General features: G+C 33.0%; 1 protein-coding gene across 4 annotated transcripts in view; it reads left to right on the plus strand.

Moving 5' to 3' along the window:
• Nucleotides 1-10,229, plus strand: part of LOC114328641 (growth arrest-specific protein 1) — a 70,285-nt gene extending 60,056 nt beyond the window's left edge. For all 4 annotated transcript variants that reach the window (XM_050643336.1, XM_028277556.1, XM_028277554.2 and 1 more), the window contains exons 3-4: nucleotides 5,204-5,480; nucleotides 6,405-10,229. In XM_050643336.1, the coding sequence (XP_050499293.1) occupies nucleotides 5,204-5,480; nucleotides 6,405-6,634 (507 nt within the window). In that variant the 3' untranslated portion in view covers nucleotides 6,635-10,229. The remainder of the gene's footprint in view (nucleotides 1-5,203; nucleotides 5,481-6,404) is intronic.
• Nucleotides 10,230-25,515: the final 15,286 nt, after the last annotated feature.

A 25,515-nucleotide genomic window follows, 5' to 3' on the forward strand; every position in this document is an offset into this window, starting at 1 on the left:
AAACCGCAAAACTTATGAACAACCTATTATAATCGTAGCAATACAGATTAAATACATGCGTTGAACAAAGCATCTGGCCAGAGCAAGTGAAAGCTTCCCCTATATTAGGTATTATATTGGTGAAACCTGAGAAAAACTAGTCGAATAGATAAAAAACAAGGTCAAGAAGTAGGTATGGTGCAGATGAGGATGACAGAGAGATTTGTGCTGTTATGTGTCATCAAACTACATAGAAGAAATAGTACCCAATGTACGGAGAGCGCCACAGTAAATACCAATGACAACCAAAAAATGTGTGACCATAAAGAATTCCCATTAATTACAATTGATCGAAATACGCTAAAAGAAGAGATACATTTGGAGAACAACTGATTTCATTGTAAAATTTATTTCGTATTGTAGTTAAGTAACTTCTATTAAAAAAAAAACGTTGAAAAGGATAAAAGATTTTTTCAAACTTCAGATACTTGGCAAGCTTGTTCCTTAATTCACATACTTAACTATGGTTCTCCGATGAGTACAGTCAACCTCGCTCCATCTAAAGCCTCATTAAATAAAAACAAGCGATTCCAAAAACAGACAGCCTCTAATTGGTATTAGAAATTTACATAATTAACCACTTTGTAATTATATAAGGACAAGAAGGTACTACGTACTGCTTTCATTTCGGATGCTAGACAACTATGTAACGTCCGTATCCAGCTGCATGCTAATTTTGAAGCTATTATATATGGAAAACTACTTATTAAGTACATCCTTCTTTTAATTCATTTACAAACGTTTTGGGATCGATTAAGCGGATTAGATTCCTTAGAAATTTTCTACGGTGGACTTGTGGGAAAAGTCGTTAAACAGAAAATACTACGAAACTGATTATTGGTATTCAACACGGTGTGTTGCACTATGAGTTCATCTTTTAGTGAAATAAATTGCATTTTATTTCAATTGTTTTTGATAAAAGTAAGAACAACAAAGAATTCGAAATTAAAAAGCAATAATTAAAAATAATTTGAACGATTTTTCAAATTTTAAATCAGGGAGGGTTCAAGAATTACGTAACGCGATTTTTGAAGATTTTTGACCCCCCCTCCCCCCTAACTAAGGCACTGTAATGGGTGTTTAACTATTACGTAACGCAATTTTTGAAGATTTTTAACCCCCCCCCCCCCCAACCTGCGTTACGTAATACTTGGACGGTCCCTCATTAAGGAAGAAGAGACAAGTATGTATTACAAAGCGAAGACGAAATAGTATATTAAGTATGGAGAACGGTAAGGGTTTTATGCCGATCGAAGACAATTGTTTGAGATCGGTTACCCTTAACGTTCGACATGCTTATAACGTTTTTTGAACTATTGATACCATTATAAATTATAAAATTAAACATTTTCGTCATATTGACTAGTTTCATTCATTTTATCAAGATAGATGCTTTGGTTGTTAGGTAGTAACTAATGTGCATAACAACAATGGAGAATTGAGTTTTTATTTAGTTGTCAATAATTTTAAGTACAATTTTGATTATTATAAATTAAAATATGAGCGAAAGTGAATTTGAAGAAATTGAACGGGCTTGGGAAGAAGGGTGTTCCGCAATTATTCCCGAAAAATCCAAAATCCGTTATCAAAATACCTACCAAAGTTTTAAAGAATGGTGCGAAGGCAAGAATTTAAGAATCGAAGAAAAGACTCTATTGGCATATTTCGTTCAAAGACATATGCAGTTGAAAGCTCCTGGAAGCCTCTGGGCAGAATATTCAATGATTAAATCCACCGTTTTTCTTTATGATGGAGCCCAAACAAGTTGGATTTCATTAAATAATTTAACAAATTGTACCATAAGTTTCAATATTAATAAATAATTCGTTATTTTTCTTTATTCTTTCAAAAAATAAATTAAAATTAAGAGACTTTTTAACTCGACGGTAAGTGAATTACTTACCGTCGAGTTGGAGTACTTACCGTCGAGTTGGATTACTTACCGTCGAGTTGCTAGTAAATGTCACCTACTGACGTAAAATCTGTCACGGTAAACAGTCAAAAATGATCAATCCTGCAAAAAATATATTTCTGCACATCGGACGCAGCTCGATTCTAAAGAACTCAGTATCACCACTAGACTCATGGCAAATATCAACCCAAGCAAGAAAAGAATAGTGTTAAACCCATCCTAAGACACTTGCACACTCCTTGAGAATGACATTTGGGTAATACCATTCATTGGGGCGAGAAGGATTAACCCATACGACATACAGGAATCATTCCACTCCGCCCAATACTACAGACTATCCCCTTCACCCCGGGTCTTTATCAGCAAAGTGCTTATCATGTCCTAAGTACAAAGAGTCCCATACGAAATCCTATCCAGATCAATACAGGCCAGCGTGAGACGTTCGAGAATGTAGGCCCACCTTGACCGTTTTTTGGGTTTTTTAGTATTCTTTTTGTGGGCGAAGCTGATTTCTCTTTATTTTGTAGATTGTTTGAGGGCTGTATGAAACATATTTATTAACATTAGTAAATACACTGAGCTCGATACTAAAACACAAAGAATCATTACTAAACTCATGGCAAATATCAACCCATATATTTATACTGAGATATTTTGAATACATTGAATACATAAGCAGACGATTATATTCTATATTCTTCTTCTTCAGATGCAAATTCACTAATGGACGTTAGCGATCATATTTTCCATTAACTCTCTGTTTCTTGCAATGTGTATCAGAGATTGTATGTCGTTAATCCCTTACAGTATGAAACACTCGTTGTGGAGTCAGGGCACTGACTCGGACACCCTAACACTCGGAGCCAGGGCATTTTCTTGCGTCCTATTCCTCTCTTGCCTTCAATTTTACCCTCGATTATATGTTGAAGGAACTGGTATTATTCGTTTCGCACGATGTGACCCAGATACGCCGTTTCCTTTTCTTGATGGTTTCGAAAAGTTGGCGTTCTTGGTTGATTCTCAAGGAGATCTACATTTGTGACTTTCGCCGTCCATGGTATCTTTAGGATACGGCGATAAAGCCACATTTCGAAGAATTTTAATCTGCTCTAAATATTCTATATATTCTATATTGGACCCTTAGATATATAATTCTTTTTCATCAAGAGTATTGATTTTTTCCATCCTTAACTGCAATTTCATGTGAGTAAGTACTATCTAACAGTGATAACAAATACACTTTATAAACACCGTCCAAGAAGGCTTTCACCATGGACTAGTCCAAACAAAGAACACAAAAACCAAATCGAGTACATACTCGTGCTGAAAACATGGAAAAAAGAAACGTAAAAGCCATGTCTGAAGCATTCATACTGGATCAGATCATAAGATACTAAAAATAAACTGCTGGCTCAAATTCCACACAACTTGAAAAATACATCAGAAAAAAAGGTAGAGATAATCATGCGGAAAATTTCCAGATGAAACTGATAAACAAGGAAAAACGACAAATATTAGACGACACAAATACAACATGGAATGGAAGAAAAAACTGTATATATTCAGCGAAAAAGGAATGCACATGAATGCACCGAAAGAACAAACATTGTCAGATGAAATCTTTGAATTATTGGAAGAGCGAAAACTTATGCTGCAAGATACCACAAAAACAGCAAAAACATAACCAACAATTGCCTGATATCTTCAGTAGTATGTACTTCAGAGAATCGGGGTTAATTCAATTATTCCTATTATAAATAAAGTTTACTAGTTCTTGTTGTTTTTAACCATCATTAAAAGATAATTTTTATTATCCTGAGAACCACATGTTTATGACAGGAAATGTTATCAATTACCAATATAATATTGGTTTTATATGTAATATTTTTGTACCAATAAAAGTATGAGGAAATAAATAATATCTCAAGCAATATTTCAGAGAGACTATAGTAATAACTTTTATATTATTTGTCCTAATAATTACAGAAAAAGAGAAAATTACGGCACAAGAATTAAGTAAATATATATTTTTTTTTGTTTTAAACTAATATTAAGACTCTAAGGATGGAGATTATAGTATCCACACAATAGTGCTAAGTAAACCATTTCAATATCTTTTCTTGTTTTTCTTCTTCTGATCTCTTTCGGTGAGTTTCTAAATGATTTTCATATCACGGAATTTTCGGTTGGTTGTCTTGGCTATATCATTGACGTTGTCTCTGATTTCTATTTTTTTCTCTACTTCTTAACACTCTGCTGTAAGCTATATGATATTCAAACAACATCTCTTACACATCCTGGTACAGACGATATTTTGTTGATAAATTCTTTCAAACCTTTTGCAGAACCAATATATATGTATATATGGAGCGTGTTCCTCCAGGTGTGTCCTCTCTTTAAATATTTCTATTACATCCTTCTACACGCCTGTAAGGTGATCCTCTACCTACATCTACATCCTGCAACGTCGCGTCGTCTAGAAAGCTTCATAAGTTGGTAAATAGCACCTGAGCAGGCTGGATTTGTCAATTGCAGAGGTACTAGAGAACAAATCCTTAATGAAAGAAACATCATAGAAAAAGCCAGGGAATATCAGTCAGATCCCGATATTTATATTATCTTTTGTAGATTATACAAAGGCCTTTGATTATAGATGGGCAAACTATGGAACATACTGATAACAATGAGTGTACCTAAATACTTGACTCACCGTATCATGGCTACAACTCTCTTTCGGTTTTTCCTATTCAACAACTGCATGCCAATCTCTTCTGCCGTTGGCAACTTTTCTTCAATTTCAAACTCCCATAATGACAAGATCATTTTCGACAATCTCTAACCAACATTTTCTAGGACGTCTTCTAGGTCAATTTTCGACTGGCCTCCATTCGATGATATTTTAGGTACTATTCAACGAATTGTATGAGCTTTTACAAACTTTACTATATCGGTCACTGGCCAAATGGTGACTGCCCAAAAGCTACATCGGTCAAACTGGTAGAACCTTTAATAAACGTACAGCATAAGATATAATCATATGATAGTATCTAAAATATCACCATTTGAGTGTTACTCAACAAATTGTATGAGATTTAACAAACTTTACTAGATCGGGTAAATTTTACTATATTTAATATAGTAAGAGGACTCTATAGCCCCCCTTCTGTTTCTATCAAAAATGTGTATTTGTAACTGTCTACTAAGTAATAATTCTAGCTACAATAAATCTTATTTGATTTATTTTTGTTTAAGTGCGAATGCAGTGACGATTACTGCAGAGACCAAAAAGTACGAACGGACATCTGTAAACCCAAGGTGATGCACTCGATGTCTTCAGACGTGGTACCATGTCGAGTGGCGCAGTGGATCTGCATGGCAGATGCACTTTGCGCCAAAGCCCTGGAATACTACAACGAGTTTTGTAAGGCCATGTTCCACGGGAAGAAGTGCACGCTCAGATGTAATAACTCGATCAATATACTACGAAGGCAGGAGAAAGCAACCAAACTGAAAACCTGCAAATGTGATGGTAAGTACATTGTGGATGATATCATCATCCAGTCTACTAATATTCTTGTTAGCTGTGTATCTCTGCGTTTTTGTTTTTTTATACTTTTTTATAGTATAATACTATAATCTATATAATCCTATATTATATTCCATCTATAATAATAAATAAATAGATGGAATAATACTATATTCCATCTATTTTTTCTGCAATTTTTGCCCTACATAAAAAATCTCTCTCATCTTTTAAAATCCACTACATTGCTCTCTTTTGAAAGAATCGAAAGAATAGCATTATTTTTAGTTCCAAAACCTAGCCCTCCATGTATTACTTATTACTTCATATGCACTCTTGGATTGATCCATTGACTGGCATATGTACATATGTTTTGTGAACCGTAAAAAGACATTTGACAGGGTCAAGTTAAAAGACGTTATCCACCTATTGTACTCAAAAGAGATATATTTAGGAATAATCAAAATGATCGAAAATACCTACCAGAATAACACAATAAAAGTAAAAGTAGAGGAAGAACTAACTGACCCAATTGAATCTGGCAATGGGATAAATCAGGGGATTCCGTGAGTCCTCTATCGTTTACCCTGATCATGGATGAAGTAATAAAAAAAGTAAGAACTAAACAAGGATATCAAATGGGAGAAAAAACAACTTAAAATAATCACCTTGTCTCTTGAATGCAAGCAGCTTATATTCTCCTTCTTTTAAGCGAATCTACCAACTCCATACTCTTACCTATCAGTTCCAAGACCATATTATCCTGATTTTTAATGAAATCTGGATGGAGGCTCCCTAGAATCCCTACTGTAAGGACTGCCCTTCAAGTCAATATATTTTTGCATGTATCCCTCCACTAAGAGCCTACTTTATGTGGCATACCAAAAAATCGGTTTTACTGATCATTTAAATGTCATTATTTATTTTCAGGTTATGAAGATTATGACTGTCACGGTATACAAAGAAACATGGACAAACTATGCTTCCACAAACATTCCAGGCACCACAACAGAACTCACACGGAGTGGCCTCACAACACTACCCACCGTGAGTTCAAAGAAGACGAAGAAATTCCCACAGTGATTCTTGCCAGCAGTTCTCTCAAACTTACCATAAGCTGGGCGGTTATGTTTTCCATAGTATTAGCTCTAGTGACGTGAAGAATGGCGTCTTTTTCAAATCGAATCGTAGTTATCTGTTCAATCTACCTCTTTAGATAGTAAAAAGTATTTATTTGTTTGAAAAGTTGTGATACTAAAGCTATATGAAAGATAAATAAGAGAAAAGCCAATTTTAAACTTGCCTTTTAAAAAGAGTTCGTTGTGAATAAAGCGATAGTTTTAGTTGACGCAACGCGACCAAGAAGTACATAATCATTACCAAAGGAATGGATTTATTCGGATGTTAAAGTTCCTATGCGTCAGCAGTCAATAAGTAAGATTTGTCAATACGGTTAAAACAAATAAAAAATTAGTCACTTTCTTTAGTGCTGCTCTACTTGGATTCTCCTTTCAGTAAATACACAAAACCTCTAGCGTAAGATAGACATTTTCGTCTTTCGAGTCGGATGAATATCAAATAAGGCGCCTTGGTATGTACATGCAACAATGCTCTTTTATCTGTATACTGGCCACATAATAAATCTCAAGCTATTGGAAAATTATCGTTTGTGACCTGCATATTTGTAATAATCTTGGACGCTTCGCCCTGTAAAGCTCTCTTTAAATAATGAAATCTTTATTATTTTTATCAAACTATCAAATGAATCTCTAAATTGTAGCCATCCACCTGATTCACCTAAAAATGTTGGCAAATTGATGGCAGGCAACTTTACTTCTGAAGCATTAATGAATTTTCTGAATTTGCCACGGTATTATCTGTATCATTTTCCTCTACAAGAGCTTTCGCTTATGAAATTTTGGAATAGAAATCATTTTTGAATATTTCGCGTGTTTTATATTGATTGTGAAAGTCCTCTTTCTCTACCAAGCAGTTAATGTCTACCTGTACCACTGAAAATTCCGCTGGAAAATTCTATATTTTTTGTTTATCGTGTTTAACCGACTTAAAACAGATCTTACTAAATAATCCTGCCAACCTCAAGAAATGTATTATGTACCCTGTACATATAAAAAATAATTATATAAATACTAGAATACTTGTAATTATGAAAGACGATATTTACCAGTGAATATTATATTTATAAACCAAAAAGCCTGAAGTTAGAAAGACATAACCAAAGAAGGCTTGCAGCTGTATGTAGCTTTAAATTATTTCAAAACGGTGGCTTTATACATGTCAGCACTTCTTGATTGTAAAATTTGTGTATATATTTTTAATAATAGTATCCGTTACCATGTTTAAATTATACCTATCACTTGTAATGCGATTACAGTTCCATTTCGACCGGAATAGGGATAGACGTGAGCTAGGCACAGACCGGAGAAGGGATGCAGAATTCATTTAGGGCTTAAATTAGAAAGTTGCCACGGTCCTTACAAATATTGACTGCTTTCTTTTGAAATGTTGTTTACATGAATCATTGTTTATGAGTTGCATGTAATTAAATAAAACAATTTAAATTTGAAATGGATATTTAACAATGTTCGGTTACTATTATAAACTCTTTATAGTATAGAACTAATCTAAACAAGATATTTTTCTTTTTTTTTCTTCTTCTTGCACAACTCGCTTCCATCTCAAACGGTCGTCCATGATAGTTGGGTCAGTGGGTAGCCCCATTGTTTTTAAATCTGACTATATATTGTCTCTCGATCGCATTCGTGCTAGTCCTAAGGGCTTTTTTCCTGTGGGGGCTTCCTCCCAGATCAGTTTAGTAGGGCGGTTATTAGGGAGTCTGTGGACATGACCAGCCCATCTAAGACGTTGAGGTTTACTTGCTTGGACTACATCTAATTTTTCTTTCAATTCGCCTGAATTCGCCTTTAATCCCTTCCGTGATATAGTTATCTGCAGTGATTGTTGCTCCGAGATGTTTAAAATTCTCCTCTCTTTCACAGTATTTTTACTAGTTTGCAATTCCCGTCTTCTTTGAATATTCTTAAAATATTTATATCGTAAAATGTTTTCTTAATGGTCAAGTAATATAAAAATGTTTTTCTATAACTGACATGAAATGTTATAATTTGCCACCTCTTGTTAGTTGTCGAAACGTCACATTGTACCCCACGGGGTAAAATCTATTTTTATCTTGCTCTCAGACGTCAAAAATGTATCATAGTTGATCAATCCTATGTGTTATTCATTGAAAGGAAATTACAATAATTGAATGTACACTTAACAAATTTCTTATACGTAATCCGTTTGTTTCGTACTTTCCGTCATCACTGTCCATTTTGCTCAGATTTTGCTAAAATTTTGCCATACTTTGACACAATTTTGAAATATACGCTAAAATAAAAATTAAAACAATTAGAAAATTCAAAATTACTGTTATTAAAAATTATTAAAAATTGAGATTTTACACAAAATTTGTCAACGTCGTGTATCGTTACTATAGTAAAACTATCCACATAAACAGCTAAGCTGTTGTCGATCAACTGGGCATTCTCTGCACGAAATTTGCTAATGCGCACAGTATGTTCACGCCTATTCCTATTCTGATTTACCTGTACTGTTTTTTCCCTTCAAGACTATTGACTAAACTGTAAAGTTGATGGGTAGTCTTCCACTGCTTGGATCGTGTTGTTTATTATTAAAACATTAAAAAGTATTAATTAGCAGTCATATTTTTACAGAATCACCCAAAAACAACCCACCTGGAATGCTATTTCTTAGTTAATATTACATGGGCTGCGAAAGATATAACAATAAATCAATAAGAAGTAAATATTCCTCGCATGTTTAACTAGAAAACAAAAGAACTGAGTTTGTAGCATTTTTAACTTAATATAATAGACATGTTAGAGAGTAATTTTGATATACAATGAGTCTAGTTTTCGATTAGATATAGGCCACTGAAGGAAGCGCTAAAATCGGCAACATTGTATACCACTATCGTTCTTTAATCGCCGAATGACGGCGGAGAACGGAGTGACGGAGTTAAAATTGCGTGCAGTGTTGCAATTTATAGATCATATATCTAATTTAAAACTAAACATACTGTATGTACTTATTTACCTATATCTCCAGAACTAATAATACGAAAATACTGCACAAATTGAAATACCAAGACTGAGGTTTTATGAATCTGTTTTGTATATTACTAAATGTCCTTTTCGCTATATTTGATTTACGAATATAATTGAAAGAAAACGACATTTACTATAACAGTATATTCTAGTATAAAGTACTTAAATTTTTCTCTCTGTCACAGTTAAATAGAATATTATCTTATATTTGCTTTAATTCACTGTTTAGTTTCATACTATAGTAGTACCAGGTATCTAAGAGACTCATTAATATTCAGCTCAGTGGCGTGCTATTGCTCGAGGTGTGGAATCCCATAAACAAGGGAATCTACCTGTTTTATGAAATGATTTTCACACCCCGACTAATAGCACCCCACTGGGTTGAATATTAATGAATCTCTTAGATTACTATATATTCACGACATGCCAGATTGAAATATTTACGTACTTACTGCATTTTAAAATCCTACTTAACGTGACTGTAAAATTGTTGTAATAAATGTATAGAATTTATTTACAGAGATATATTGTTTTCATTGAGTAAAAAGTGGTTGAGTTAGTATAGTTTGTAAATTATACAAATAAAGAAAATTTGTTACTGAAACCGTCTTTTATTCTTATTCTAATCCTCATCAAAATGATTAACAGCATTAGAATGCAGAAGACAACACGTACCACTGCATTAAAGACTCTTTGAGTACCCCTAGTCATATCATCATGGTACATAATACATAATAGAAGAAATAGTACTACTGATCAGGGTTGTAACTACCATTGGAGCAACCAATGATTATAGATTTTAACGAGGTCAAATAAACCTTCAAAGTACTTTCAGTCAAGTTCTACTTCAAGTTGTCCAGTTACACGGTCTATTCATTCTAACAACTTCAATGCGATTTTAACCTGTTTCACCTGCACCATTATAAAAAAAATTTGTCTCAAAATCTCTCCATGAAGTCACCTCATTTTCTTTGCTTTCAAACCACAAAGCAGCTCCATCTTTTAGATGGCTTCTTATAATTATTTCTTTGCAATCTTCGAAGTTCTGCATATTATGTTGTAATTTGTTTTTTCGTATTTTAATGAATGGTACCGGATGTCGTTTTTTAATATTCTCGCCAAATTGGATTCTGATCTCATTAGAGCTGTATATAATTAATGCCCGACGGTCTCCTCCTTTTTGACATTTTCCTATCTCCTTCAATTTTTCTTCCACTTTTTCCATATCGAATTTTAACGCATTCTCGAATTTTTTTCCACCTTTTCAATTTTCTGTATTTCCTCAGCAATCTGGTTAACCTCTCCCTGCATTTTCTCTAAAAAAACCTTCATATCTTCATATTTTTCCAACTCTCAACGAACAGTATCGTTCATTGGGAGGTACTGAATTTCCCATACCAGTCTGAAAGGTGTTCCTCGGAAGACTCTCAAACCTCTCAATCCAACACGCTGGGCTGGAAGATTTGATGTAGTCAATGCATTGAGACAGAGATTTTGCGATGTTTCGAAGTGCCTTTCAGGTCTAGCTCTGACAAGTAACAAAATAAATGAAAGAGACGAAGCAGCACAACTGAAAAAGAAACTAGAAATTTATTTTGTTACTAGTTGTGCAAAATAAAATCCTTGAAATCCTCAACATAGTCTCGAAAACACTGCAATCAGAATTTTTGGACCTTTTAACAGCTTACAATTTACTTGAAGAGAGCCTCTTAAACCTAACTGAAATGAGAGGTAGTTTGAAACCTTCTTTGAAGAGGCTTCAAATATGTGTTAACGTTGGAGAATACCAGTAGAGTTCGATCCAAAAAGAATGCAGAAGACGAAAAAACATTTCGATGAACTGTGCGAAGATGAAAGACCTCAATATCCCAAGTCATGCTTCAGAGAAACCGTGATTTACTCAATGATCGACACATTATGCCATTAGCTAAAAACTCGCTTTCAAGGAACGAAAGCAGTGTTAGATACGTACCGAATTGTTCAACCTGATTTTATTTTGAATGCAAACGAACAAGACCTTCAACGGAGCAATCAACTTCGTAAAACGTTTTCCAGATGAGAGATTGAAAACCCCCGAGACCCACCGTTAGGGGGCCCCCAACATCCTACTTACGGCCCTGCTACTGATCATTGTGATCATTGATTTCGATGTTCAAGATCCGGCAGTAGATGAATAGCACCAGACTACAGGACTACAAAGTTTCCTCGATCGTAACCATAAGAAATCTTATTAAAATTAAGCAAAGAAGAGCTTTAAAAATTGCTACATGGAATATGAAAAGCTGGTAGTCCGCTGGAAAATTATACAACGCCGTATAATGACCAGGATGTGGAGAGATTCCAGTATATTCCAACATATTCTATTTTGGAATCAGTAACACACAAAGACAAATATCTTAGAGGAGGCGATGAGAGCAACAAAGACTCTGCCTATCACGGTCATATCATAATGAAGGACTTTAATGGCAAGGTAACGTTGGAACATATTGGAAATTATGGCCTAGGTTACAAAAACGAGATAGACAATCGATTAGTTGTAGTCTACAATTGAAGCTAAACTGAAAAAAATCGGGAAACATACTGCAACATTGTTAGATCCAAATAAACAGCGAAATGAGATTGAAAAGGACGTAGAAAAAGAATTAAACGAAAATTTCAGTAGGAAAAGATCGAATAAACAATACAACTGATATAGATAATAAAAAGAACTTACGTACCTACATAAAAATTGTATAAACAAAATAATAAAAGCAATATACAAGAAACAGCTCACCAAAACACACAAGAAACACAAGTGTGGATGTCATAAGAGATATTGACATTGATGGTCCAAAGGCGAGAAATAAAAAACCATCCCGTTAAGTACAAAGAATTACAGAAATATCAAAAGAAGAATAAAAACTCACAAAGAGTTATGAATTAAAAACCAATGTGCAGAAATGAAAACTATAACAAAAAATAGTCTCTCTTTAATATGTCCAAAAAAGAAAAAGCTGTAGCAGGGATTCGAAAGAAAAGCCACATCGGAGTACTTAACGACAGTCAAAGAGAAAGAAGATTCCTTAATTAAGAAGATTCCTTAAAAATTTAACCAATGCTAGAAATTACCAAGAAAATGGCAAAAAATAGAACCAAAAACTATTGCAGCGTTAATACAAATATTTAATGCAATGCTGAAGCAATCTAAAGCTTTTAGTACCTGTGCTCAATATTAGCTGACAACAACGTCAGTCAAGAAATACGAGCAAGGATCATTAGCGGTAATAGTAGTATTAAGACTAAAGAGCCATAGTTCAGAGAAATAAGGAAAAAAATATCGTGTTGGTGACACAACCCCCTCCAGGCCGAAACCAAATTTTTCGAGTAATATGGTCATCTATAATAATAACCTATATGTTTCCTGCAGCCGATTTTGATGATATACATACTTATAAACAAATGAAGATCAAAAAACGGTAAATTTTCGCTTTTTTCGTCTATTACTAAAAAATTGGGCATTTTAAACAAATTTGAGAGTAATAAACTCATAAACCGTATAAAAAACTTCAATATGGCGTTCGCTGAATATGTCTATCCTTATTGGTTGCTTAGAAAATTGAAAAATAAATCATAAATTTTGAGTTTTTATAAATATTCATAACTTATGTAAAAATTAACTTAGAACCTTCTTATTACACAAAATGCTGGGACTTATGGTGCTTAAATCATACCCTAAATTTCAAAGCAATTGGTCAAATAGTTTAAAAGTTATTTAATTTGTTTATCCAAAATTAATTTTTTTTGCAACACTGTAAGTCAGAAAATGATGAAGTTACAGTAATATTTTGGATAGTTTATGAAAGAACAAATTTTACAATATTTATTTAATTAAAAAAAAAATGACAAAAAATAATTATAAATAGTGCAAAATAATTTTGCAAAAACATGTGAATTAAAAAAATGGGGGGGGGGGGCTAACTTTGTCCCTAAATGCCCTAGAACAGTTGTTTTTCTTTTTAAATGTGTATAAAAATTCAGTCTTTCTAAATGTGAAAAAATAATTTTTCTACGGGTAACGGTTAAAAAGTTATTCTAATTGTTTATAAGTAAGCAAAAAGTCGACATGTTTTTGCAAAATAATTTTACACTGTTTAAAATTATTTTTTGTCATTTATTTTTAATTAAGGTAATAGTATAACTGTTCTTCTTTCATAAACTGTCTGAAGTATTATTGTAACCTCGTAATTTTCTGACTTGTGTTGCAAAAAAAATGAATTTGGGATAAACAAATTAAATAACTTTTAAACTATTTGACCAATTGCTTTGAAATTTAAAATATAATTTAAGTACAAGAAGTCTCGGCATTCCGTGTAATAAGAATATTCTAAGTTAATTTTTACCTAAGTTATGAATATTTATAAAAACTCAAAATTTATGATTTATTTTGCAATTTTCTAAGCAACCAATAAGGATGGACATATTCAGCGAATGCCATATTGAAGTTTTTTATACGATTTATGACTTTCTTACTCTCATATTTATTTATAGTGCTTAACTTTTTGGTTATAGACGAAAAAAGCGATAATTTACCGTTTTTCGATCTTCATTTGTGTATAACTATGTATATCATCAAAATCGGCTGCAGGAAACATATAGGTTAATAATATAGATGTCCATACTACTCAAAAAATTTGGTTTCGGCCTGGAGGGGGATGTGTCACGAGAAAAATCTTATTTCTCTGGACTACCAGTTGAATTGTGATCGTGAGTCTAAACTACACTGGAGCCAAAACGAATAACTAGTCACCGTAAAATATGTATGGATATCATAGAGGAAGAAAAAATAACTGTCAGAACAAAATAGAATATCAGTGATAATAGTAATACCTAATAGTTCCATATAAAGTAGATAATAATCAAGTAAAGAAGAAATAGAGGCAGTGGCGGATCCAAAAATTTTGTTTGGGGGGGGGGTCATGGGTCTTGAGGGTGATTTAATTACCTATCTCTGAAGCAAGGTGACTTAGTCTTACCAACCTTAGGATACATGGATTTACAATTATGAAGGGGGGGAGGTCATGACCCCCATGACACCCCCCCTGAATCCGCCAGTGAATAGAGGAGATGTATCAAGAAGTACACAAAGCAATCAGAAAAGATTTGAGAAAATAGAATAACGAAAAATTCCAACAAAAGATATTGGCAAATAAATGATTTAAGGTAAGTACTTCACAGAAGATGTAAAACTGGAAATTGTCAAATAATAAAATTAAAAAACAAACATGATAAAATAATAACCAACAGGACTGAGTTGTTAAAAACTGTAGAAAATTTCTACCAAGAATTATACAGTAGTAGACGGCAGGGTTGGCAAAAACCAAGGTTTATTGCAAAAAAACAAAAAAAAACCAGGTTTCTTCTTGGTTTAAACCAGGTTTATTTGATACAAAGTATTATATGTCTAAATATTTTAAAAATGAATAAATTATTTTATAACATAATGGTAATAAACAATGAAAAATTATAAAGACAACTTTTATTTTTATTTACACACACAAAAAATTAATATAACAAAAAAACGTCTGTAAACGTAATATGTAATATTCAAATAACTATACTAAATTTACAATCAAGATGCAGTAGAAATAGACAAACCAAGACACGTTAAATGCTACTAGGAACACTCCCGAATCATAATTTACAATGTATAAAATTTGGATTTGATGATTTGGGATTTACAATGTATATACTGTTGTATAATTTTTATGGGAAAAATTTAGAAAATTAATTTATGTCAGAGACCACGAGATCATAGATTTTCATCGCCCTGTATATGACCAAAAAATTATTGTAAATACACTCCTGGCCAAAAAAACCTGGACACCTTAAAAATGGGTCATTTTTGATGTCTCGGATCTCATAAACCTGTTGTCCAATTTTAGTGATTTTTTTAATATGTTATAGCCTTATTCTCTAAGAATATGGATGTAGTAATAGTCTTGCTGAACATGTAAATATCATTGTATACCGGGTGTAACAATAATACTGTGTTTTTTCCTGAAAGTTCGTAACACCCTGTGGAATATTCTAGCATTTAAAAAATATTGAAATTAAAATTCAATTGTAGCCTTAGCCTTTCTTAACATTCTGCTTTTTGACTCATTCACTTATGTTGGGTAATAAAAAAGTTAGGTACTTTGACAACTAGCCATGTTCTTCATCAATACAGGGTGTTTCTAAATAAGTGCGACAAACTTCAAGGGTTAATTCTACATGAAAAAATAATGACAGCTTGCTTTATAAACATATGTCCGCAAATGCTTCGTTTCCGAGATACGGGATGTTGAATTTTTTCTTACAAACGGATGATTTATTTACTGCTCTAAAACCGGTTGAGATGTGTAAATGAAATTTGGTAGGTTTTAAGAGGTAGTTATTTCACATTTTTTGACATACAATTAAAAATTTTATATTCGCCATTGGCGTGCATACAGGTAATATGACCGGGTAATATGACCCGTATGCACGCCAATGGTGAATATTAAATACATAATTGTAGTCAAAAAATGTGCAATGACTGCTTCTTAAAACCCACCAAATTTCATTTGCATATCTCAACCGGTTTTAGAGCAATAAATAAATCGTCAGTGTGTAAGAAAAAATTGAACACCCGGTATCCCGGAAACGAAGCATTTGCAGACATATGTTTATACATTAAGCGGTCATTTTATTTTTTCATGCAGAATTACCCCTTTAATTTTGTCGCACTTTTTTAGAAACACCCTATATTGATGAAGAACGTGGCTACTTGTCAAAGTACCTAACTTTTTCATTATCCAACATAAGTGAATGAGTCAAAAAGCAGAATGTTAAGACAGGCTAGGGCTACAACTGAGTTTTAATTTCAATATTTTTTAAATGATAGAATATTCCACAGGGTGTTACGAACTTTCAGGAAGAAACACAGTATTATTGTTACACCCGGTATACAATGACATTTACATGTTCAACAATACTATTACTACATCCATATTCTTAGAGAATAAGGCTATAACATATTAAAAAAATCACTAAAATCGGACAACGTGTTTATGAGATTCGAGACATCAAAAATGACCCATTTTTAAGGTGTCCAGGTTTTTTTGGCCAGGAGTGTAGTATAATTTAGTTAGTAAACAGTGTTTTCGCGGAAAGTGATAATCGTTAGGTGGTTTGTTAATGGTTCTCTGAACGGACTTATACAATTATGCGGTAGGATTAGAAAGTGCATTTATTTCGCTTTCGAATAGACAATAGGACGTTTATAAATGTTTCTTAGAAAGATAGACAGTAAACAAAATTATTGAGTTTTAGAATATAAGGTTTTTTGTTTAGCATCTAGAAAAACAAGAGTAATTATGGTGTCTCCTAGAATTTTGACAAAACGGAAAAGTTATATACAAAAATAATTGTTCTTAAGAAATGAAAGTATGGATGTAATGTAGAGAGGATGTTTTGTGATTGGCAAGAAAAACAGATGGTGGGGATGAGAGTGTTGAGTCTGAGTTTGAGGAGAAAAAAAAGAGGCACTGTGTAAAGAAGATCTGAAGAGACCAGTCCAGTTTTTGAAAAGTAGTAAGTTTGCGTAAAGTGGTGAAGTTGGTGGCCGTGATAAGCAGAATCGTGTTGAAACAAATCGTTGATCGAGTTGAGAAGTTCAATCTCCTCGTGTCCGAAGAGATTCCAGTTTTCTGTCTGGAACGAGTAGACGGGTTATATCAGTTTGCACAAGATATCGAGCACAGAGAAAATTGAGGAGAGATTACGAGCGAGTGCTGCTGTTTATTGGTGAAACAGTTTGTACGAGTAGGACCGTCATAACATCCAAGGATCACGTGTGGGAGAATCCAGGACTACACAATCCATAAGAGGAAGGAAAGAAGAGAAAAAAAGGTTAGTCAGATTATTTGTAAAAAGGAGAGAGTGTTGTATACCACATACCATATTTTTGAAGTTATACTTCTTTACCGGCGATAGAGGGTGATTTTTTTATATGTTAAAACCTATCAGCCCGGCGCATGCGCATTATAACTTTGTTCTGATTGGATGTTCAAATGACATGTCAAAAATTATCCGATATGGCAGCTGTGGTTTGGAGGTAAAGGTAAAGGTAAACAAATGTATAAGATATTAGTTTTATTGTTGTGAGGACAGAAACAAAAAAGTTTATAATATTGTAGTGACTTTTAAATAGTTTTTAAAAGCAACAGGTACGTAATAATTGTTAATGTATCATGGGTATAAACCTACCTATTTGATCTGCCAAAATACATAGTATGTAATACTTTTATTTATATAATTTGATTACCATCAAAATTTCTATCAATATTCACCTAATATATTGTTTTTTTACTCTATGTTTTGTTGTATTTTTTCAATTCTAAATCATTTCAATTCAAAATTAAAATAATTTGATCAATTTTCAAAATATCAAAATATCACAAGTTTAATCCGTTTAGTTAGTCGATCTTCGTAAATAATGACACATAGTGTCCGTGGCTAAGCGGAGAAGGCGAATGAATTCCAATACCAACCGCTCTTATCAGCGCTGGTTCGAGTCCCAATAGAAACTTTCTTTTTTGTTTTTTTTATTGTTATTTTCAGAAAATACGTATTTAGTTAAAAAAATTTTCGACAATTAATGTTCAGACATCATTTGTGGCTTGTTTAATGTGTTTGTGTGTGTTTTATTCTTTTATTATTTTAATTTTTGGCGCTGTTCTAATAAAAATGTTTGAGAAGTAGTAAGTATAAATTAGTTTAATATTTAAACAAAATATAAATAAAAAGTATATTAATTTCGTTTAAATCATATAATAGAAGTATAACTTCTTACGTGCGTACAAAGTACACACACATTCTTTTTTTTTTTGTTATTGAACAGTTCTACAGCATAACATTTTAATAAATTCAAAGATTAAATAAGTAATCTATTCAAAAGGAAAAAATTAAATTTTGTTTTTTATTTGTATAATACTAAGTACAGTCTACCGAATCATTTAAATAAAATTTTTGTAAAAAAAAAGGAGATAGCAGAATTAAAGATAAATTTATTAGATAAGAAATAGTAACAAGAAAATCGATTTTAGCATTCATTTAAATCTTATATTTATGGTATTTTGGATAAATAAATAATATCGCTAGTTTTTATATGACATTGAGTGTATTTATTTTCGCTGTTTTGTCCTGGAAGAAGTAAACAACCAGAGATGCTAGAAGCCACAAACTAAAGGTAATAGATTAAAATTAATTAGCCCTGAGAAAAAATCTTATCTGGAGAGTTTTATTTAACTTTGGTTTTGTTTCCATAAGTAGTGATTAATATAATTGGTTAATTAATTGAAATTAGAATATACTGATTAATCTCAGAACAGAGAGAAAAGGTACAGCATAACAATACATTGTAAATTATGATTCGGGAGTGCTCCTAATTAGTAGCATTCAGTGGCGGCTCGTGATTTTTACAATAGGGGAGGCTATACCTAACTGTAAAATATCTAGACAAATTTGCACTAGCAAAAAAATGCGCCAAAAAATGTAATTTAAGGCTCCATTTTTTGACCATTTTTTATTTACATTTCATAATATCATCCTAATTCATAATTTCATGATATCATATCATTTTAAAAATAGTTAGTCTAATTGTAAAAGTTTAATACCAAAGTTTGTGTCGTTAATTTGTTAACAATTCCATCTATTTGTAAATACATACCTATGCATATCAAAATAAATACAGATTTGAAGTTTTGCAGTCCATACATAATGAAGCTTCAAATTTTTTAAGATACTCGACTGAATTTTTTTAATTCTAAACGCGGCCTACTGCGAATTCAAAAACACGATAAATTACCGATATTTTGATTTGAGTTAGAGATATCGGAAAAAGTTATTTGAGCAAGTTGTTCCAAATATTATTATAACCCCACATACCAAATTTCACAACAAAATTCGCACTTTTAGATTTTTCATTATTTTTAGTCAGGACCCTAAAATTCGTTGTCCGAGACGCACGCAACCACGCAACGGAGCCGAGAAGCTACTGTGCCTCCCTTGGTATATCTCCGGGCAGCGTGTGATGGCGCCGTAGATACCACTGTTAGGAGACCGGGTCTCCTTAAACGCCTGCTGCGCTGCACGTAGCATTAGCAACGGAGACTGCTGGGCTTCTCGGCTCCGTCCATGCATCTCGGGATAACCCAGGGTCCTGCCTACAATAATATTTAATAAAACTGAGACGCGATCATGCGTTCTAATGCTAATGCTCCGTACGTATGGATAATTAGTGATAATATGGAATTTACACGTTGTATAATAGTGAGAGTGCTTATTGTTTTCGCGATTCATGATAAACAAAACAGTGTAGAGTGTGTAAAAAATTTATGGGGAGGCTGTGCCTCCCTTGCCTCCTCTAACGAGCCGCCACTGGTAGCATTTAACGTGCATCTTTATAATTTCTACTGCATCTTGATTGTAAATTTAGTATAAGTTCGAAAATACAAAAATATAATTTATTTATCTTCAGTTTCTTCATTTGCGGTAAATGTAAAACTTTAAATAAAAACACCAGTTTGGTTTTTTTCTTAAAAAAGCCTGTTGGTTTATTAAACCTGTTTGGTTTTTTTCTTAAAAAAACTAGTTGGTTTAAACCAAGGTTTTAAGCATGTTGATTTAAACCTGCCAACCCTAGTAGACGGGATACCAAAATAAAGATAAAAAGCCAACTGAAAAAACTATATTAAATCAAGGTTCTGTAGTGGGAGCACGCAAAATAGAATTCTATTTTAGTGACGTCACGTTGCCTAGCAACCGTCGATTCTTGCATTGTAAAATTCGATTTTGTGACGTCAGCAAAATAGAATGCTATTTTGCGTGCTCAGGGCCCTGAACTAATACCAGGCATAAAGCTTAGTGAAATCAGACAAGTAATGGTTAAGATGAAAGACAATAAATCATCAGATGGTGGATAAATCCCTCAACAACGGAGACGAGCCTCTGATTCCTGATTCTCAAAATACTAGAACTTTTTAATATTTACTTACGAGAAAAATAGATCCCGTCTAAATTGAATAAGGAGATAAAACTGACCTACAAGATTGTCGACCCATTAGCCTGTTAAGCTACAATGTACAAACTCTTTACTAGAACCATAACAACAAGAGATTGGATAAAAATAGATCTATACCAAATCAAAGACCAAGCGGGATTTCGATCAAAGTTTGGCACCAACGACCACCTGCAAACGATGAAACAACTCATTAAAAAATTCATAAAATACAACCCACCTCTGGTATTAATGTTTATAGATTTCCACAAAGCGTTCGATTTGGTAGAACTAGATAGTGCAATTGAAGCATTAAATAAAAGTCGCATTGATAGCAGTTATTCCAGATTAGTATACAATATTTTTAGAAATGCGACAAACGTAAAAAAGTTACACGAAAACAGTGACGAAGTAAATTTGTTTAAACCTGTAAACATGTTTATTTTCTTACTTCTCTAGAGTAGAGCCACAACAGTAAGATAACTACATAAAATAAACTAAATGAGTTAGTTCTTTGTGATTTACACATTTGGAGACAAAGATTCAATGAGAAAATTTTCCTAGACATTTAGAGAAAAAAAACGTAATACTCTTAAGAATGAGAATGTCGAACACTGAACTGAGAATATTGCAACACCTGAAAACATAGCTTGCTGTATTAACCTCTTTAAATCATTCTTAAAATCAGTTACTGTAATTTAACGATACGTTAACCAACAATTCGAAAATCGATTGAAATTAGCGAGTGATCATGTTCTTCGGTGAGTTTTTTTCGATGATTACAAGAAAGAAGTATGTATCCGGAACTCGAACATTTTGATAATCACTCAATTCCGGGCCTTCGCAGAAATGCCTTCAATGACATGTCCATACAAACCTTTAATGGATTTGTTAATTGAACTGGTTCTTTCAGCCAAAGGCATGTAATTTACTCTTCAGAGTAATGTATTTCTTGCTACAGTGAAGGATGATCATTATATTTCGTGACAGAACAAATAAATATGTACATACTTATATTCATATGTAGGTACTTCAATTTCTACTTTGATGAAATATGATTAGTAGATAGTGCTATGTAAAAAAGTAAATCATGTTCATGTCCTAATTTCATACTATAGTAATTTACGTAACAAGTTCCGAAAGTGATATTTTACGAGACGAGTAGGAAGTTTCCAGGGCGAGCCGTAGGCGAGTCCTGGAATCCTGCGAGTCTCTTAAAATCACTTTTGGATCGTGTTACGTACAATATTTTTTCTGCAGCCGTTTTGTATGTTAAAAACAATATACTATGGATAAACTTTTACCTGTTGACCAATTTATACCTGTTTCTTGACTTTACCGGCAATAATTATTCATAAATAGCGGCTTTAGCAGTTTCCCTAATCACATCCTCATCTGCTGTGGGAGCACGCCAAATAGAATTCTATTTTAGTGACGTCACGTTGCCTAGCAACCGTCGATTCTCCCATTATGAAATTATATTTTGTGACGTCAGCAAAATAGAATTATATTTGGCGTGCTCCGGGCCCTGGAATCATTTCGGCTTCACTTTCACTGCTGATTTCCATTTCTTGGAATTGAAAAACTAAAAACTGTGCGAAAACGGCGAAAACACACACGAATCTTATGACAAGCATAATAAAATACAAAATTGATGTTATTGTCAAAGCCGTTACCTAGCTACCCAAAATCGTCTCGAAAGTAAAAAAAGCGTCCCGAAAGTGAAAAAATGAGAAAGTTGCTACTTTCGGTACGAGTTGTGTAAAATGGTACTTTCGATTTAATAAATCATACCGAAAGCTTTATTTTCGGGACGGCTTCAGAAAAAATTTTTTACGACCATTTTATTTCACTTTTTTCGGTAAACTGAGTCAGTTCACTAGTTGGGATTGTATGTTGTAAGCCAAAAAAGCCATTTTCCTAACCTAACGGCCTATAAGTCTTCTGTGTAAGTATGCTGTGTATGCTCAGCAAACTATTTGAGAATATGCACGTGAAAAGGCTATAAAGGCTACTAAAAATTATAACAAGACAAAGAAAAAATGGGGGTAGGAGTAGCAAACTTTTATGCATCTTGAATAAATTATTATAAGTCATGTAAGCTTGTTTGAATTTTTCCGAATCAATGCAAATTTTCGTTCTATATTGGCTCCCCTATATTATTTTCCTCAGGATTCGAACAAAATGAATACATTTAAAACACATGGGCGCGAAATTGTGCGTCTACGCCCTTAATACATACCATTCGATTTGAAAACCTGTTCTCTACAAATCAAGGTATGCCATGAAAATTAATCTGTCAATTGCACTGTTTTATTTCGGCCAGTAACAGCGTTTCAGAACAGCCAAGTAACAGCGCCTTAGATTGCTTCAAATTGTAAAGACAAAGTGCTTCAAATTTTAAAGATAAACTGCTGTATTAGTGTTACTTTAAAATGTTACTAAAAAAAACAAGATTATTAAACGCAACAGAACCCCATTCTTGTAAGCCCCAGTGTACAAGAATGGAGTTATGTGCTGAAATGAAGCTAGGTTTTGTCTATACCTTGATTTAAGAGGAATGAGAGTTTGGAGAGGACATGGTCAACAAGAGAGATTCAGCATGTAAATATTGTTCGTCCGTAGAGTGGTCTACAAGTTATAATGTGGGCTGGAATAATTTTTCATCATCGAACTGTTCCCGTTTTTGAGGAAGGTCCTTTGAATCAATATTAATATATCGGTGGTATCATAGAACCTGTTGTCCTTCCAGAACCTGATTTGCATTTTACCCTGGCCAGCACAATCGCCAGATCTTAATCCCATCGAGCATGTAGGGGGTATGATTCATACACTAAGCATCAAAATTAACGCACCACCTTAAAAATTAGACATTTTTGATGTCTTGTATTTCCTGAACCTGTTGTCCGAATTTAGTGATTTTTTTAATATGTTATAGCTCTATTATTCAAGAATATCGGTGTAATAATGTTGTTGCTAAACAGATAAGTGTCATTGTATACCCGGTGTAACAATGACAGTATGTTTTTTCCTCAAAGTTTGGAACACCCCGTGGAATATTCTGGCATATATAAAATATTGAAGTTAAAACTCAACTATAGCCTTAGGCTTTCTTAACATTATGCTTTTTGATTCATTCGCTCGTATTGGATAATAAAAAATTTAGGTACTTTAACAACTAGCAACGTTCTTCATCAATGCAGGGTGTTTCTAAATAAGTGCGACAAACTTTAAGGAGTAATTCTGGACGACAAAATAATGACCGTTTGCTTTATAAACATATATCCGCAAATGCTTCGTTTCCGATATACGGGATGTTGAATTTTTTCTTACAAACTGACGATTTATTTATTGCTCTAAGACCAGTTGAGATATGCAAATGAAATTTGGTAGGTTTTAGGAGGTAGTTATTGCCCATTTTTTGGCATACAATAAAGAATTTTATATTCACCATTGGCGTGCATACATAATAATAATAATAATAATAAGACGTTTATTGTTCCAAAAAATATATATAAATTTACAAAAAAAAAACATAGATTTGAAATGTGGTAGGAACAATGCGTTTTGATATCAGCATCTGTACTTTACCAGAAAATACAGGGCTGTTGAACGCCAACTATCTAAATAAAAAAAATTGTTACTTTATAATAATAATTAACCTAATAACCTAACCTAAACAAAAAGAAAAAAATCTAATTCTAAATTCACATAGAAGGAAGAAGAAGAAAAAAAAAGGAAAGGAAAAGTACAAGAAAAGAAAAGATGAGAAAGAGAAAAATAAACGAGAATAAGAAAGAAAAGAGCTGTTTACACATTTTTTACTGATAATTTAATAGTAGAGCTTTAATTTTCTTTTTGAAAGTGATAGGAGATAAATTATAATTAAAAATTTTATATTTATTAATAAGTGATGGAGCGATATAAGAAAATATTTTCTTAAAGATTTGCTTATTATGCTGGGGAATTCTAAGTAAGGTTGTAGGTCTCAAGTTTCTTCGGTGCATTTCATTACTGAAGTTTAATTTATTGTACAGATACTTGGGTGTTTTTGTTTTAATGATCTTGTATGTAAAGTTTAGCGAGTGCAAAGTTCGCCTGTTGAACATGTTTAACCAGCCAAGATCAAGAAGTTTGTGAGAAACCCTCTGACGTCTGCGTATTCCAAAAATATATCTAAGACAAGAATTTTGTACTTTTTGTACCCTTTTTTTATTAACAACACTTAAAAATGGTCCATATATATGATCATAGTGATTAAAATGAGAAAGAATCAACGATTCACAAAGCATTGCCTTTGTTTTAATATTAAGAAAATGCCTGTGGGGGTATAAAGCCTTTAACATGGAGTAAGCCTTTTTTAAACACAAATTAATGTGATTGTTAAAATTTAATTTAGTGTCCATAGTAAGTCCTAAATTTTTGGCAGATGCTTGAAAAATAATAGTGTTGTTATCTATACAAGGTACAATATTCGTTGACAGATGCTCACGTTGATTTTCAGAACAGAACAACATGGCTACCGATTTAGAGGGATTTATTTTAAGTAGATGTTTGTTAGAGCTAGTTAGAATTTCCTGAAGGTCAGAATTAATTCTTGCATTGGCTAACTGCGCCTCATGAGGAGCGAAGGAATATTTTAGTTGTGTATCATCGCAGTATTGATGATAGTCACAATGTTTTAAGGACTTTATAATATTAAAAGTATAAATTTTAAATAACAAAGGTCCTAAGATACTTCCCTGAGGAACCCCTGACAGAATATTACATATATTTGATCGCTTTTCGTCAATTACCACAGTTTGAGTACGAAGAGTTAAATACGATGTTA

Source organism: Diabrotica virgifera, chromosome 2 (genome assembly GCF_917563875.1).
Source record: "Diabrotica virgifera virgifera chromosome 2, PGI_DIABVI_V3a".
In the NCBI taxonomy this organism is placed as follows: domain Eukaryota; kingdom Metazoa; phylum Arthropoda; class Insecta; order Coleoptera; family Chrysomelidae; genus Diabrotica; species Diabrotica virgifera.